The 14,668-nt window shown below is 40.6% G+C and overlaps 1 protein-coding gene across 2 annotated transcripts in view; it reads left to right on the top strand.

Moving 5' to 3' along the window:
- PPP6R2 (protein phosphatase 6 regulatory subunit 2) overlaps window positions 1-14,668 on the top strand; it is a 94,657-nt gene that overhangs the window by 52,062 nt on the left and 27,927 nt on the right. For both annotated transcript variants that reach the window (XM_027461922.3, XM_027461924.3), the window contains exons 7-15: window positions 956-1,068; window positions 4,308-4,421; window positions 5,664-5,790; window positions 6,293-6,445; window positions 7,096-7,299; window positions 7,956-8,020; window positions 11,716-11,831; window positions 12,726-12,811; window positions 13,173-13,253. In XM_027461922.3, coding sequence (XP_027317723.3) covers window positions 956-1,068; window positions 4,308-4,421; window positions 5,664-5,790; window positions 6,293-6,445; window positions 7,096-7,299; window positions 7,956-8,020; window positions 11,716-11,831; window positions 12,726-12,811; window positions 13,173-13,253 — 1,059 coding nt within the window. The remainder of the gene's footprint in view (window positions 1-955; window positions 1,069-4,307; window positions 4,422-5,663; window positions 5,791-6,292; window positions 6,446-7,095; window positions 7,300-7,955; window positions 8,021-11,715; window positions 11,832-12,725; window positions 12,812-13,172; window positions 13,254-14,668) is intronic.

Raw genomic sequence — 14,668 nt, 5'->3', positions numbered from 1 at the left:
CAGGTCTTTTTAAACCATAAGTAAGTAAACATTCAGTTAAAATATACAAGATGCAGTTCTCTGAGCTCATGAGAACGACATGGTGAGTATTAAATTACGTTAGTGCTTTTTTTTTTCTTTCTATAATTTTCACAAAACATCCAGGCCAGCTGTTCTCGTTCTGGATTTTGGTTTGCTACGCTATCAGCTGGGTGCTCACTGCCACCCCCGATGCTGAGCAGAAGGAACAGGAGCACGTTGGTCTCTGGCTGCAGCTTTGTGTTAGGCGGGGATGGGGCAGTTGTTAACAGATGCCTGTGAGTGCCAGCAGTCAGCACTAACAGTGTGATTCCCTCCACACACTGCAGCAAAAGTTGTCCCCTCTGAGAGAACGAATGGGAAGTAACGTGCTGATTTGTACGTCTTCAGCAGCACTGTCTTATGGATGAATGCTAAATTACAGCATAAGATGTTACACATACAGCAGCTAGAGACAGTCTTTGATTGATAGCCAGAATGAGACTATTAATTTACCAAAATACTACTTTAAAGCCTTTTAATACATAGTAATTAAATTGTAAAGGGTTTTATCAAATCATTTATTTTTCCTCACGCAAAAGAAGCCTCCTGAGTAGTGAGAAGTAAGAATGAAAGACTCGTATTTGAAATTTGCAAGTTAACACACTTGGTCAGAAAGTTTAAAAACAATTCTCACTTTCTGGAATCTTTAACTGCATTTAATTATTAAGTTCAGGAAAACCCTCTCTTTGATTTTAAAATCTGTTAATGCTTCTAATAATTCATATAAACATACTTAGCAGATAAACAATCTAGAGCATGGTAGCACTGGTACTGAAAAGTTCTGATTTATTTAGGTTCTTGCATTCCCAGCTATGTTAAAGTTTCTGTGACAGCCAGGAAGAGCCAAGCTGAGGAGTTAGCGCTGAAGTGTGCTCTTTGTTGTTGTTGTTTACAGAGGCAATCAAATGCTTCCCAGACCCTGTGTGATATCATAAGACTGAGCAGAGACCAGAGCAATCAACTCCAGGATATACCTGAGCCTGATCCACTTCTCACAGCACTGGAATCGTAAGTACTTGTCAGGGGATTGTTGCTGAACTAGTTGTTAAAAATATTGTCACTTCCTGATAGCTCTGTGGAGACACAAACCATGCAGGAAATAGTCTTACACCTGGGCTTAACTCTTGACAATTATCCCAAGCATTTAATATTGCTTCTAAGTTGTAGCATCCCTTAACCACCTGTGTTGAGATCTCTGATTTTGTAGCTCTGCATGAATGCGGGAGGTTGGGGTTAACGATTCTCAAAGCTCACAGTCTAGTTCAAGGCAAGGCAACGCTGGGGAGTGCATTCAAATCTCACAGTGAATTCGGAGAAAGGTGAACTGTGATGGCAGTAGTTGAGGGAAAACCCACAAAGACAAATCCTAACACTCCTGTATTCACTATATTCTTCAGTGCCGAGTGTGACTTGACGTGAAAGGCTTCGGTCCTATTTGTCCAGTCAGTGACTTTTCCTCCCCATCAGTAAATGTATTGCACCGTACAGACAGGTTTCAGGTCATCAAACTACTGTCCTTCCAAATGGGGAAGAAAATGCTGTGACAACAGAAGGAGCTCTCTCACCACAGTAGCTTGCACGTCACTGTGCACTTGGTTTTGTAATGGGCATTTTCAGCTTGCCTTCCAAATTTTTCTGAAGCCTGCTTACACGCTCTGAATGTCCTCTGGCATGCTATTTTTGGCTTCTGAGCCAAGTATTAGTTGAAGATTTCTTAACTTATGTAGACCTTGGGTTGTATGCACTTCTGCATAGATAAGGTGCTGCCAAGATGCTTCTTGATTCTTCTCACCAAAGATTGTCTGCTTGGCTTTTACTTAGACTGAATCATTAACCTGTTTTTATTCTCCAAAAAGCAAAGGTATCACTTGTAATCGTGGGGAGTGGAATCTAGTGAATTCCACCATTTGGGAACTGTTGGTGAGTGCAGGTTGTTTTAAAGACTTAATCCAGTAATACAGAGGTACTCTAGTGTACAGCCTGCGAAAGAAGCATTTGTACTATTTCATTTTTTTTATGTCCAATAGAAGGTATTCTCTTGAAGAAAGGATACAGCAGTGCTTGTAGTCCCAGCTAGTGGTGCTCAGCACTTTTCAGAACCTGCAGTTGTATGTCCAGGCAACTTTCCATGAAACTTTGAGGATTTTTTTTTTTCCATCTGAAGTGGTTTAAGCTAACTTCTGTAATATTACTGAGGGAATACAGTGCTGATGAACTTTCGAAGAGTATTTTTGTTAGGAGTTATTTCCCAAATAATGTTAATTGAACAGCAGGGGCAGCTATTGGGAAAGGTGCTGGAGCGTACAGTTGAAAACAGGATGGGAGTTGTGCTGCACACAAACTCGGAAGAGCCACGTTCTCTGCAGATACGTGCTGGGTCTTCCATGGGCTTGAAGGATAAGCCTGCCCCTCTGAGGAAATGCACTTTCTTAAATCATGGTCCCATGGTCTTTCGTGAGAGCCTCTGTGGTAGAATTCAAGCAAACTTCCCAGGTTGCACCAAGAATTGTACAAAGCTGCAGTTTGAGGTTTGGCTCATACATCATGGGGATGGTCTTCAGCTGCTGCTTCGTCTTCCTTCCCTCTCCCTCCCAGCTGCCCTCTCTTGTGTGGTTTTCTTTGTCTGTGCCATGCGTTGCATGTTTTCAAGCGCTACCTGTAACTTCCATGAGATAAATAAAAATGCTTTTGCACTTTCAAAGAGTGTTTCTAAAATCGTTATACCACTTCACTATTTAGAAGAAAAAATGCTTTGAACAAAAGTGACTTTTTGCACCGCTGACGTTTCTGCTGGTGGCACACAGCTGTCACCCATCTCGTTTCTGTCACTTATTTCATTTCTTTTCTCTGGTAATTTTTCCAGGCATTACTGGTCACCTTTTTTGATCTTTGGATAACATTTTTTTATCTAGGAATCAGGAATTAATGACCAAGTATTGGTGCAAGAAGGAGCCATGATTAGGGTTACAGAATAAATATCAAATCTAGATTGTCAATAACTATTTTCTAAACTGTCTGCAGCAGTTTGTTTCGTAGATTACCTGGATGCAACAAAAGTGAATTCGGGTAATCACAGTACACGGTTACTTTTTCCTTACTCTGCCACTTGAGCTTGTGCTGATAGAGTGTATTTAGATGCTATTTATTAAAATAGTTTTATCTCATACATTATTAATGTATTTTTACACTTTTATCTCATCATATGTAAATGAGATTTTTTCAAATGTTAGGAAATAGTAAAAATTAGACCGTGAACTTGAGTAATACTGATTTTAGCTGGATATGTGATTTAGTACCTCAAGAAGGGCACTTGCCGAGTACTGGATTTTGGAGAAATTTCATTAACATCTGCAGAATTAGCATGGGGAGAGAATCTCAGCCCAGAGGTGGAAGCAGGCACTGCTCTAGTCACTAGCTACAGATGGGTAACAGTGCCAGCCGAAACCTCGTGTTCCTCATAACTTTTATTCATTTAATATAGGAGATAGCGGAGAGAAAAATGTGTTGTTACCTTTGTGATGATTGTTTTTCAATTCTAAGGTTGTTTTTGAGTTTCAAAATCATTTTAAAGACTATAAAGAAATGTCACGATTCATTTTGACTCCAGGAGTCTTCAAGACTTCACTTGGTGATCCTTCCACCTGGCCCCAAATCTGTCAGGATTTGGAAGGTATCTTGATTTAAGGGCTCAAAGAGATAGTGAATGGATGAAAATATTTCAACTGGATAATAGCTAAGACTATTACAAATATGCATATTATTTACGATTTTGTTGACCTCTCTTTCCTGGATCTTACTATGCCAGTGGCAAATGATAAGGGTCAGCTTCCAATGTTTGTTTTCTTTCTTCTGGTATTCTGATGGATAGTTTTAGACTATGAGCTCATAGCTTCATATTGTCTTTAATGAATTGACCAAGTTAACACTTTGATTGTTTTCCAGTGTATAATTAAGAGGTGGGTCTTGTTGATACAGGAGAACCAGCTTTATTTGGGAGTCCAGGTGTTGGTTAACTAGGTCTTACCTAGTGATGCGTAAGCAACTTCGGAACCTAATGCAGAAGCATTCTTGTCTTTGCAAAGTGGAATGTCTCTATTTTTTCTTAAAAACAAAACAAAACAAAACAACCACAAACAAAAAAAAACTTCTTCTTTTGGAAAAAACAGAAGTGGGCTTTTCTGGTGACTAAAGCAGCTGCCAAACATTTCTGATTCTAATACTGCTAATGTGTGTGTGTTGATCAACAGGCAGGAATGTGTGGAGCAACTCCTGAAGAATATGTTCGATGGAGAACAGACTGAAAATTGCATAGTGAATGGAACACAAGTTCTTCTAACATTGCTGGAAACAAGGCGCTCTGGGTAAGTCAGCACACTTCCTTCCCCAGCACGAACAGTGTTAGGAATTCTGGTCTAGTTTTAATTAAGAAAAAAAATTGGGGGTTGGGAGGGGGAATTTTTTTTGACCTAACATGAAATGCTGTGTAGAAATGGGTACAAGAAAAGCTGGTGGTTTTTTGTTTGTTTGATGCAGTGCCTGTACTTCATGACAGCCAAAAAAGAGCAGCTTGGCTTTTTTAGGGGCTCTTCCAGTTCTCGTGCACGTGTGTAGCAGAGTTGTGTCTGTTATATCAGAGATCTCACAGCAGAATATACACAGAATGGGGGACAATGCTATAGCAGGCCTAATCTGTCTGATAGTGTGTATGTGGCTATATAGTTTTAATTTTGTTTCTCAAAACTATATCATGTTTTTATTTCTTTTTATGGAGATAGAGGAGAGGTGGCAAAAGAGGGTTCTGGGGAAGAGAGACACTGGAGGTCCCACTTCTTAAAAAAGAAGAAAATAATGAACAGTGGCAAATCTAATGGAAGATTAGGAAGAGTTAGTGAAGAGAGAAGCAGACAGAAGATGGCACTGGGCAAACAACTTGTTACTCAGAGAGTCACGTACAGTTAAAACTGAGAAGTTGAGATACTGATTCTGCTGTGTCTTGTGCTTGGGATCTCTGAAGATTTATGAGTTAGAGACTTAAGTGTTCCAATCTAGAACATGCCTGCCTTGCTGAAATGAAAGCATTTATTTTATTCCAATATGAGACTTTGCTGTTGGAAGGGGCTATTAATAGTTGTTACGATTTACTGCTTACCAGCGAAGAGGTCTGACTATGAGCATAGCTACGTGTCTGCTCTAGCATTTCACTAGATAGGATACTTAGGTACATCTTTTGCAACACTTGCAGAAAGTTTTTTCTAGTTTTTAACAAATGTTTATAGATACAAACATCTGCTGATGCATTTTACTCCTCAAATATTTGTGAAGTTTTAAAACCAGGAAGCACTTCAGTAATTTGTCTTTGTCAGCTCCACAGACAGCTTGTTCTCTGTCTTCCCACTCATCTCATTCACAGCTTTGATTATGTGAATATCATCTTGCAAATAATATAATAACATAGTTACGTAAATACCTTCAGTAGCTGTCTGTTATTATTCTTCATGTTCATAGTTGCTTTTCAAGAGAAAATAACCAACATGGACAGCGTGCCTAGAGGCCATTTCAAGATTTTTTCAAATCTTGACTGTTGTGCTTTTTGCTTTTTACAGGGTGGAAGGACTGATGGACTCATACACTCAGGGATTTGAAAGGTCTTACACTGTCAATAGCAGCATCTTACATGGTATTGAACCAAGGCTAAAAGATTTCCACCAGCTGCTGCTCAGCCCTCCCAAGGTAAGGCATCTCATCTTTCTCAGCAGCAAATTGCTGCTGGCTTGGATTTCAGGGTTTCCTCTTACTTATTCATGGGATTCCTGGGTATTTCTGAAAGTTGAGACAGGCAAACTCTACCTTATATCTTTTGAAGAAAAATTCACACTTAATGTTCATAATTCACGTGCTTAGGAAATAGGCAGTAGGAATTGAAAGCCAGTGCGTTGTACTTGAGGAAAACTAAGAAGCACAGAGATGTGACCGATGGTTTATGTAAGGGTGGCTAGGGAGAGAAAGAGACTTCTAGTTAGTGGATATTTTGATCTCACTCTTCAGTTCTGGAAGTACAAATCTAATAGTAGTTACAGGACACTGTTCCTGTGTGGGAAGGTAATTTAGGTTTACCTGCAGAGAATATTTACGTAAGAAAAATAAGTAGTTATATTTAGGCAAACCGATGTGCATATATACTAAAGGGAATGTTGATCTCTGTTGAGGTTCTTAATATCTGTTTCTCTGATAGAAAACAGCAATCCTAACTACAATTGGTGTCTTGGAAGAGCCACTGGGGAACGCTCGTCTTCACGGATCTCGTCTAATAGCTGCTCTGCTTCACACAAACACTCCCAGTATTAATCAGGAACTATGCAGACTCAGTACCATGAATTTATTACTTGTGAGTAATACAGTGTGACACTGCAAACGGTGGGGGGGAAACGGCTTCAAACCGAGAGCGTTTTTACTTTCCCTTTCATCTGTTTAGTGCAAGGTAGTTTGTGTCATGTGTGCCAGTCACACATTTCCCTAATCTGCCGAAAGAAGGAGCTTTTGTAATACAATTACGGTTGCTTAATATGTTGAACCAAACATCTTGCTTCAAGTTTATTGTTACAAGAGTTCAGTAGTGCGTACGCCAAATAGTCTGGTTATTGGGAAAGCTCGGGGACCTTGTGGAGACACGCCTCATAATGCTGAGAGCTGACTGCCGTTATAAGCAGGACAGTCTTTCAGAAAATTATTTTTATACTTACAAATTTTGTTAATATTTTTCACTCACGGAATAGCTAACATTATTTTCAGTGTTCCTGTGTTACGAGAGCCCTAGCTGTCGATGAGGTCGTTTCCGTTGTGCTCAGTTTGTAGCTAATTATGCATCAGAGCAGAGAGCACTGAGCACACTCAGATATAAGTGGATCCTAAATTCTTTTTAGTGTAATTGCTGATTAAACAATTACTTGAGCAGTGTTCTAATATCATTTGATTGTTAAAAATGGGAAAGTGTATTTAGAATGATTTTTAGTTTGTTTGTTTCTCGTTTTATTCCAGGACTTATTTTTTAAATACACATGGAATAACTTTTTGCATTTCCAAGTGGAATTGTCCATAGCAGCTATTCTCTCACACTCTGTGCAAGAGGGAAAAACAACTACTAATGACCTAGAAAGCAAAGAAGAGGTGCTGAATGGAAACGTGGCCACAGAGAACTTAGAGGCTCCAGAAAACAACACCGAGAATATCATGGTTACTCATGTAAGTCTGGTCATGTCACCTGAGAATTTTAGACTGATTGATTCAGTCTGAATATGCATTAGCAGGAGAATGATGTGATGAACTGTCCAAGAGCATGGAGTTTATTTAAAAGTGTTTGGATATAACTTGGTTCTGCCGGTTCTGGTTGGAACTGTATTTGCTTTTGTAAATTTGTTTTTAGCATTTGGTTACTAGGAAACATACCACCCATCACATTTAATGGGCTTGTGAATTCCATCTTATTTTTTTATAAAGATGCATATAAACTTTGGACAAAAAAAAGAACCATTATAGTAACTACAACTAACTAACCACATGTTAGCTTCTCTATTTTGGCCCTAATGATGGAAACATTTTGTTGTATTTGTAAAGTGACAACAATTATTCCTACTTTGGGGCTTGTGAAGCTCAAAACCAGACTGAAGATGTTTGTATGTTTTGCTGTTTTCCATGGATCCTCTGAGAAAAAAAAAATGAGAAAGAAGAAACTTGAGCTCTTAAGAAAGATAAGTGCTGAACTTTAAGTTCTTGTTCAGTAGGAGTGAAGGAATGAGTGAAAGTAACTCTAGTTCAGTACAGGCTTCCTAAGGCATGAGTATTTCTTTGGCAAACTTTTGAAATGTTCTTCCTCTCTCTTTTTTTTATTTTTTCTCTAGTTGTTCCAGAAATGCTGCCTAGTGCAAAGGATATTGGATGCCTGGGAAGCCAATGACAAAATACAGTAAGGGATTTGGGGTTCAGAAGGCCTTGTTCCAGGGCTGCAGATGTTGAATATTCACTTGAAATATACTTGCAGTTATTTGGATTATTTACAATTTAGTGGTGTATGGATTTTGATTTTGATTATGATTTGGGATCTCAACTATTTGCATGTTAAAAACCAAATTCACCAGATAGGTGTATAATGTGAAAGCATGAATGTTTTTATTGTTTATAACATTTCAACCCAAATACACAATGTGCTTCTTTCCTGCTTTGTCACAAAATGTTACATAGCATTTTAACTTTTTCTTCCTTTTTTTTTTTTTCTTTTTATAAGTGCATAATTATATTTCTCTAGAGTGAGCAGCTGCATAGAAACTGAGATGGGCAAGCTTATTTGCCCTAGATTGCACATTTAATATTCTAACTGTATAAAATGCTTAGATTTAGACACCTCCCACCAGACCCTAAACATTTCCAGGGATGGGGCACCCCCAGCTCCTCTGGGCAGCCAGCACCAGGGTCTCACTGCCCTCATAGTAAAGAATTTCGTCTTATATCCAACCTAAATCTCTTCTCTGTTAGTTTAAAGCCATCCCCCTGCCCTTCCCCTCACACACAGTCCCTCCCCAGCCCTCCTGCAGCCCCTTCAGGCCCTGGCACCCCGTTGGGAGCTCTCCCCGGAGCCTGCTCCTCTCCAGGCTGAGCACCCCCAGCTCCCTCAGCCCCCCAGCAGAGGGGTTCCAGCCCCTGCAGGACCCTCTTGGCCTCCTCTGGCCTTGCTCTGCCACGTCCCTGTCCTGCTGCTGGGCCCAGAGCTGAACGCAGGCTCCAGGTGGGGTCTCAGGAGGTTGGTCCCTCCTCCTTGTTTTTCTCTCTTTATAGCTTCAAAGTTCACTGTAGTCCCACTCTATTTTAGGCTCGCTGTCAGGCCTGCAACCCCTTGGGCAGTCGATAACAAATTTTGCTGATGGTTTTATTGCACAGCTGTCATAGTGCACAGATGTAGCAGAAATATCTGTGGTTCTTGCTGAAGAGTTTTCCTCATTAAATTAGATGGGGACTAGGACTCATACATATTTCATGGCAAACAGTTCCAGTCACCACGCTGCAAAGAATCTTAGTGGTGAAAATAAATACTGAGCTAACAGAGAGGTATCTCAGATGGTGTCCCTTCAGAAGTTTGAGTTCATACAAAGATAATTTTATGTGCTCGATGAGGGGATGGGATGAAGCCCTAGGACCCCCAGGGGCAGAGGTTCCAAGCTGAGAGCTTGGGAGCTAATTCTTAAAAATCAGCAGAGGGAATGGTGGTAATGTGTTCTCCTGTTGGAACATGGAATTTCTCTTGGGGTTCTCCTGATTTTAGGTGTTCCCTGCATTTTTGATAAAGGACTTTGTAACTGCTAGAACTTAACTTCTACATGCAGCACGTAATTATTTTACTGCAGTACATTTGCCTCGGTAGTTAGAATTTAAAATAGGTAAATTCTGGTCATCAATACGAATTTATAGGAAACAGCAGCTTACTGCAGCACTTTTCTTTTTTCCTTCTTATTCCTGGAAGTGTAGAAACCACCAAGCGTGGTGTGGTTGATAGCAGTTTATGACGGTGTTGAAATAAAAGTTAATTTTACATGCTTGCTGTCTGCATTCCAGCAGTGAGTTAAGGACTGCTCACCTCAGAAAGAAAAAAGCTCGGTTGGTCCTCCCAGAGCACAGCACCTGAGACAGACACAGCATTGCTGCAGGCTGCTTCTGTCACCACAAACTTTAAATTTTTGAGAAAGCCAAGCTTGCAAGCTGGCTGAAAAAAAAACATGCATTTTCACAGAGAGAAACAGGAGAGTGCTGCTGTTCCTGGAAGGGTTGTGTGCCTTCACCCCATCTGCTGGCAGGCTTTGTCCTCCAGAGCTCTCGTGGGGGCGTTTGGCACAGCTTTTAGGAGGTGCAGGGGGGTTTGCAGCTAGGTGTGCCCGCGTGCCCCTCCGCATGCTGCACCGGTGCAAGGGGGCTCGGGGCTGAGGGATCGGCACTGGGGCTGGGGCTGTCTCCTGCTGGGCTGGGTGCAGAAGAAATGGCCTTTTGTGTCCAAAAGTCTGTAGCTTAGCACTGAGAACTCATTTGCAGATGTTAACTTTTATTTGAATAGTTCTAAACCCTGAATTCGGGGTGCAGGTTAGAGGGCTGTCCTTGGTGCAGGAACCTGTACACCATGACAGTTGGTACTGGGGGTACTGGGTTCAGGAACTGGTGTTTGGTGTGGGTACATGCAGACAGGAAAGACAGGTGTGTGTTTGTTTTAATCCCCAAAGATCTAATCTCCTCACCTGCTATGTTCAGCTCTAGCACTAGGGGAAAGACCGAGATGATTTCAGTAGAAACTTTTCAGATGTTGAGGAGGTGATGACTGCACTTTCCAAGAGGGGCAGGGGTCATAAAGAAAACCAAAAGTTTGAAAATGTTGCTGTAACTGCATGTTGCCACAAGGAACTGATGCTGGCTGATGGCTTTGCTCTGTTCTGTCAGCTGTGGCTGCTACACACAAATCCCCAGAGCAAGGACAGAGAAGAACGGACATGAGCACAGGATACCAGCTCAGAATTAAGTCCCATGTATTTAGTGCCTTCCCTACCCCAAGGAAAAGTGGAATTCCTTATTATGTGCTGGCTCTGTTAACATCTAGGAAAGAAAGCTTAGCTGTACAGCTGGAGACCTAGTTAACATTAGCTGGAAACTTCTTGTCATGCTATTCGTGAGGGTTTTGTTTTACTTACTTTAATTCTGACCCACCAATTTTATTCGTGGTTGCTTGAGTCAACCTTGCATACACCTGTGCTACGTAGAGAAATGATCATTTCTGAACTTAGCTTCAGTATCTGGTGCACTTTAATGTATGTAATGCTACAGCCGAGTAACAGCGTTGTGTCTAAGAGCTTTGCCTGAGCTTATTTTCAGCACCTGCCAGTTTAAAACCAGAAATGCTGCTCTAAACATGGTACTGCGAAATTCCTCGCCAGTGGTCTACCACTGGTGTTTCCATGTTTCTTCCCAAATAGTTTGCATACTGTGGAAAGTGAAATTATTGCAGGCCCTTCGTGCTCTGATTTTTGGATTCCTTCTTTGCTATGCAGTGAAGGAGAAGCAGTGCTAACTCAGAGTGGCTTAAAGTGCCTGGGCTTAGTGTTGGCTTCTTGGGGCTTTGGTAAGGGAGAAACGCATGGCTGCAGATAAGTCTCCTCTGTTCTCTTGAATTATCTGCTAAATACTTCAATTGCAAGTAAAGCTCTAAAGCTTTTTTAGTAGGAGGGATGTAAGTTCTTACTGCTGCGTTTCCATTATTGAAAATTATAACCAGAATATTTAACTCTGCATTCATCTCTAAAGGTACTGCGTTACCTTAAAGTTGAAGCCACTTACAAAGAGTGTGCAGTGCATTCAGAAATGGACAAATAATCTCTTCCCTCTTGATACATGCAGAAATGCAGAAGGGTTCATTTGTTCTGAGTGAACTCATCCTGTGCCCTGCCTGCATGAATACAGGGTGCTCCTGCTGCTTCGGAGCTGCAGCGTCTTTTATGTTAACGCTGCTTGTAGTAACGCTTGTGTATGTCAAACTACTGCAGCATTTCTGGGTTATGAAATGGGTTATGACTGTGACCATCTGACTCTCGGTGTCTGGTTATGTTGCTACTGGCTGTTCTCTCCTTGCAGGGCAGAAGGTGGAATGAGGCGAGGCAATATGGGCCACCTCACCCGGATAGCCAATGCTGTGGTACAGAACATGGAGAAGGGCCCCATGCAGACTCAGATTAGCGAGTTCATTAAAGGTATAATCTCCTTTCTCCATTCCATTGTTTTTTCCTTAATTAAATAATCTTTGCAGGCCTTTTGGAAAAGTTTTACTGTATTGTATTACGTGAGGGTCCCTTTTGTAATGAAAAGGATTACTAATTAAATATCACAAATCCCCATAATTTAAAAAAAAAAACAGACCAAATTCAGTTGCTCCTTGTTTTTATATACTCATGTCAAAGCTGTTGGAACTTTGGTTTTGTAACCAGAGGCTGGAGGTAATCTTTTTGTGCTAAAGAATGCTTCTTTTTATGTGTACTTTTACATACTTCCTATGAGTGCTGGTTTACAGCATTCTAGGGTGATGTTTATAGCTGGAGTTTATGTACTTCCTTATTGTTAGACCTGTCTGAGAGGAGGGGAGAGACAAGAGTAAGTGATCACACAGGCCCTACCCCTCTGCTGTGTCAGAGACATTCATGCTCTTTCCATCATATCTTCACTGGACTTTTTTTGAGAACTAATTTTATCTGAGAGCTTTTGTGTGAGAGAAAATAAGATTTTCCATCTGCATCTATTAACAGAAACAGTGACTACGAACATGACTTGAATTTCCATTTTTGACTTCTCATGAGCATATCAAACAGTGTAGTGACTTGGTTTGTTGTCATATCTACATTAAAATTGATAACTTCAAAATATTTCAGTAAAGGCTGAAAGTTTCACAAGTCATTGTTATTTGTTTCCACTGTTTTGCTGTGCTGAGTCTGGCTGGGATGAAGTTGACTGTCTTCATAGCAGCCCATACGATGCTGTGTTTTGGGTTTGCACTTACACAGTGCACCACTTAGCTCACCTGCAGATTTATGTGTCATTTGAGCCTTTCTCTCTGAGTTGTGGTAATCTTTTTGGTGACCTTTGTTTTCCAGAGCTGCCTGAAGACTGCAGAGGGAGATGGGAGAGTTTTGTAGAAGAGACGCTGATGGAAACAAACAGGAGGAATACAGTGGATTTGGTGAGAACAGTGATGTTGTGCATACTCCAGATAGGCCTGCTCTCTTCTGGAGTTTCTTTAATAAAAAAGAAGTGATAGTGCTGTTTTTTTTTTTTTTCTTCTTGATTACATGAAGTATGCTTTCAAGGACAGAGTGTCTGTAAACATACACGTACATGTATAAGTATACATGGTATATATATACTCCATAATAGTTCAACTAGCAGCAGCTCTCATTTGTGTTGGTAAACTCCAGTCCATGCTTCTGTGTCATTCACTGGGACAGTTTTTGCCCTCTGGGGAGTTTTGTCTATATGTGTTTTCAAGTTAAACTATTTGAGCTTTATTAGCTTTTCCTTGTCCTTATTTTTTCTTCTTTCAGGTGAGCACTCACCATCTGCACTCTTCCAGTGAGGATGAAGATATTGAGAGTGCTTTTCCCAATGAACTTTCTCTCCAACAGGTGAGTTCACAATGTGTTTTTCACTGTTGCCGGGGAGTTTCCTTCTCTGATTCTTCTTAAATCCTTCCTGCTATAGAGCAGCTTTGTAAATTTTACTCTCAGTGTGTTCAGCTCTTAAGTGTTTTTCCAGTATTGTTACTTAAGTGGCAGGCTTCAATCTAGACTCCAGTTGGGAATAAATTTGGCTCAGACTGCATCCAAGTCCCAGATACATGATGTCTCTTAAATTCCTGTGAGACATTGCATATTTCTTTCTCTTTCCTGGTTTTCTGCACAGTAGTGGGTTGAGTCATCCTGGTGTAGGAGGCAAACTGTGGCATAGTGGTGTAGTTCCCAGCCAACAAGGTAGTTTGCATCACCCACCTGCATTAGAATTGGAGCTGGTAGGGGGGTTCTGCTTCCTCTTGAGCTATACTGACTTCAGTTAAAGATTAGAAGAGCCATACTAAAATGTTAGTAAGTAAAGATCATTAAACAGTAGCAGTAAGAGCAGTAAAAAGCCTCAACTTGAGAAATGGAGGAAATTAAAGCGATTTAGCAAAGACATCAGTCAGGATCCTCAAAATTTGGTGAAGGGTCATCAAATATTTGCAAGCTGCTTTTCAGGATGAAGAATTCAGGCAATCTCCTCCCCACTGTTTTTGATGCTAAAAACATGAAGAGCAGTAACAGAAAATAGAAGTTTTGACATGTTCAATCTGAAATCTAGCTAAGGGTTAAAAAGAGCTGAAAAAGTTTATTCTTTTGTCCGAATATTCCAGCTGGTTACACTGACATGACAAGTACTTTTCTTTTCCTGTGCTGATATTTATAATACTCATAAAAAAAAAAAGGAAATTGCATTGTTTTTGTGAAAAAATTGTCTTTTATTGTGAGAAGTATTAATAAAAATATTGACAGGAGCTGGCAGAACTCCTCAGACAGGAATGTGGGTACTTCACATCACCTGCGGTGGAGTCATGGCAAAGTCCTGCTGTGTTTGAGTTTCTTAGCTGTAGCTGGAGTGGGCCAACTACAGAATTCAGAATTATCCTCCAAATAGGAGGAGTGATCTGACAAATACACAATGCATATGAGCAAGCACAGGATTCTGTTTAGAGGCAGAATCAATCCTTTTCATACGTAAAGAATGAGACATGGGTGAGTAGGCAAGAGTGTGACCAAAAGAATATCTGGGCGATTATCCTGCATGCAGGCTGAAGAGCAGAGGACCCAAGCTGCAGTGGGAAACCAGAAATACCTTCTCGATGTCCATTATGGGTTTAAGTTGCTGCAAGGTAAATTTCATGTTCATCAGGGGAAAACAAACAAATGAATAAAAACCAATACAGTGTTCTATGTGTAACACAGAGAATAATGAAGCCAACAAATGATTTCCTAGAAAAAAAGTCATAATTCTCTTTGGAAGAAGTTAA

Source organism: Anas platyrhynchos, chromosome 1 (genome assembly GCF_047663525.1).
Source record: "Anas platyrhynchos isolate ZD024472 breed Pekin duck chromosome 1, IASCAAS_PekinDuck_T2T, whole genome shotgun sequence".
In the NCBI taxonomy this organism is placed as follows: domain Eukaryota; kingdom Metazoa; phylum Chordata; class Aves; order Anseriformes; family Anatidae; genus Anas; species Anas platyrhynchos.
This window is presented reverse-complemented; position numbering and strand designations above follow the sequence as displayed.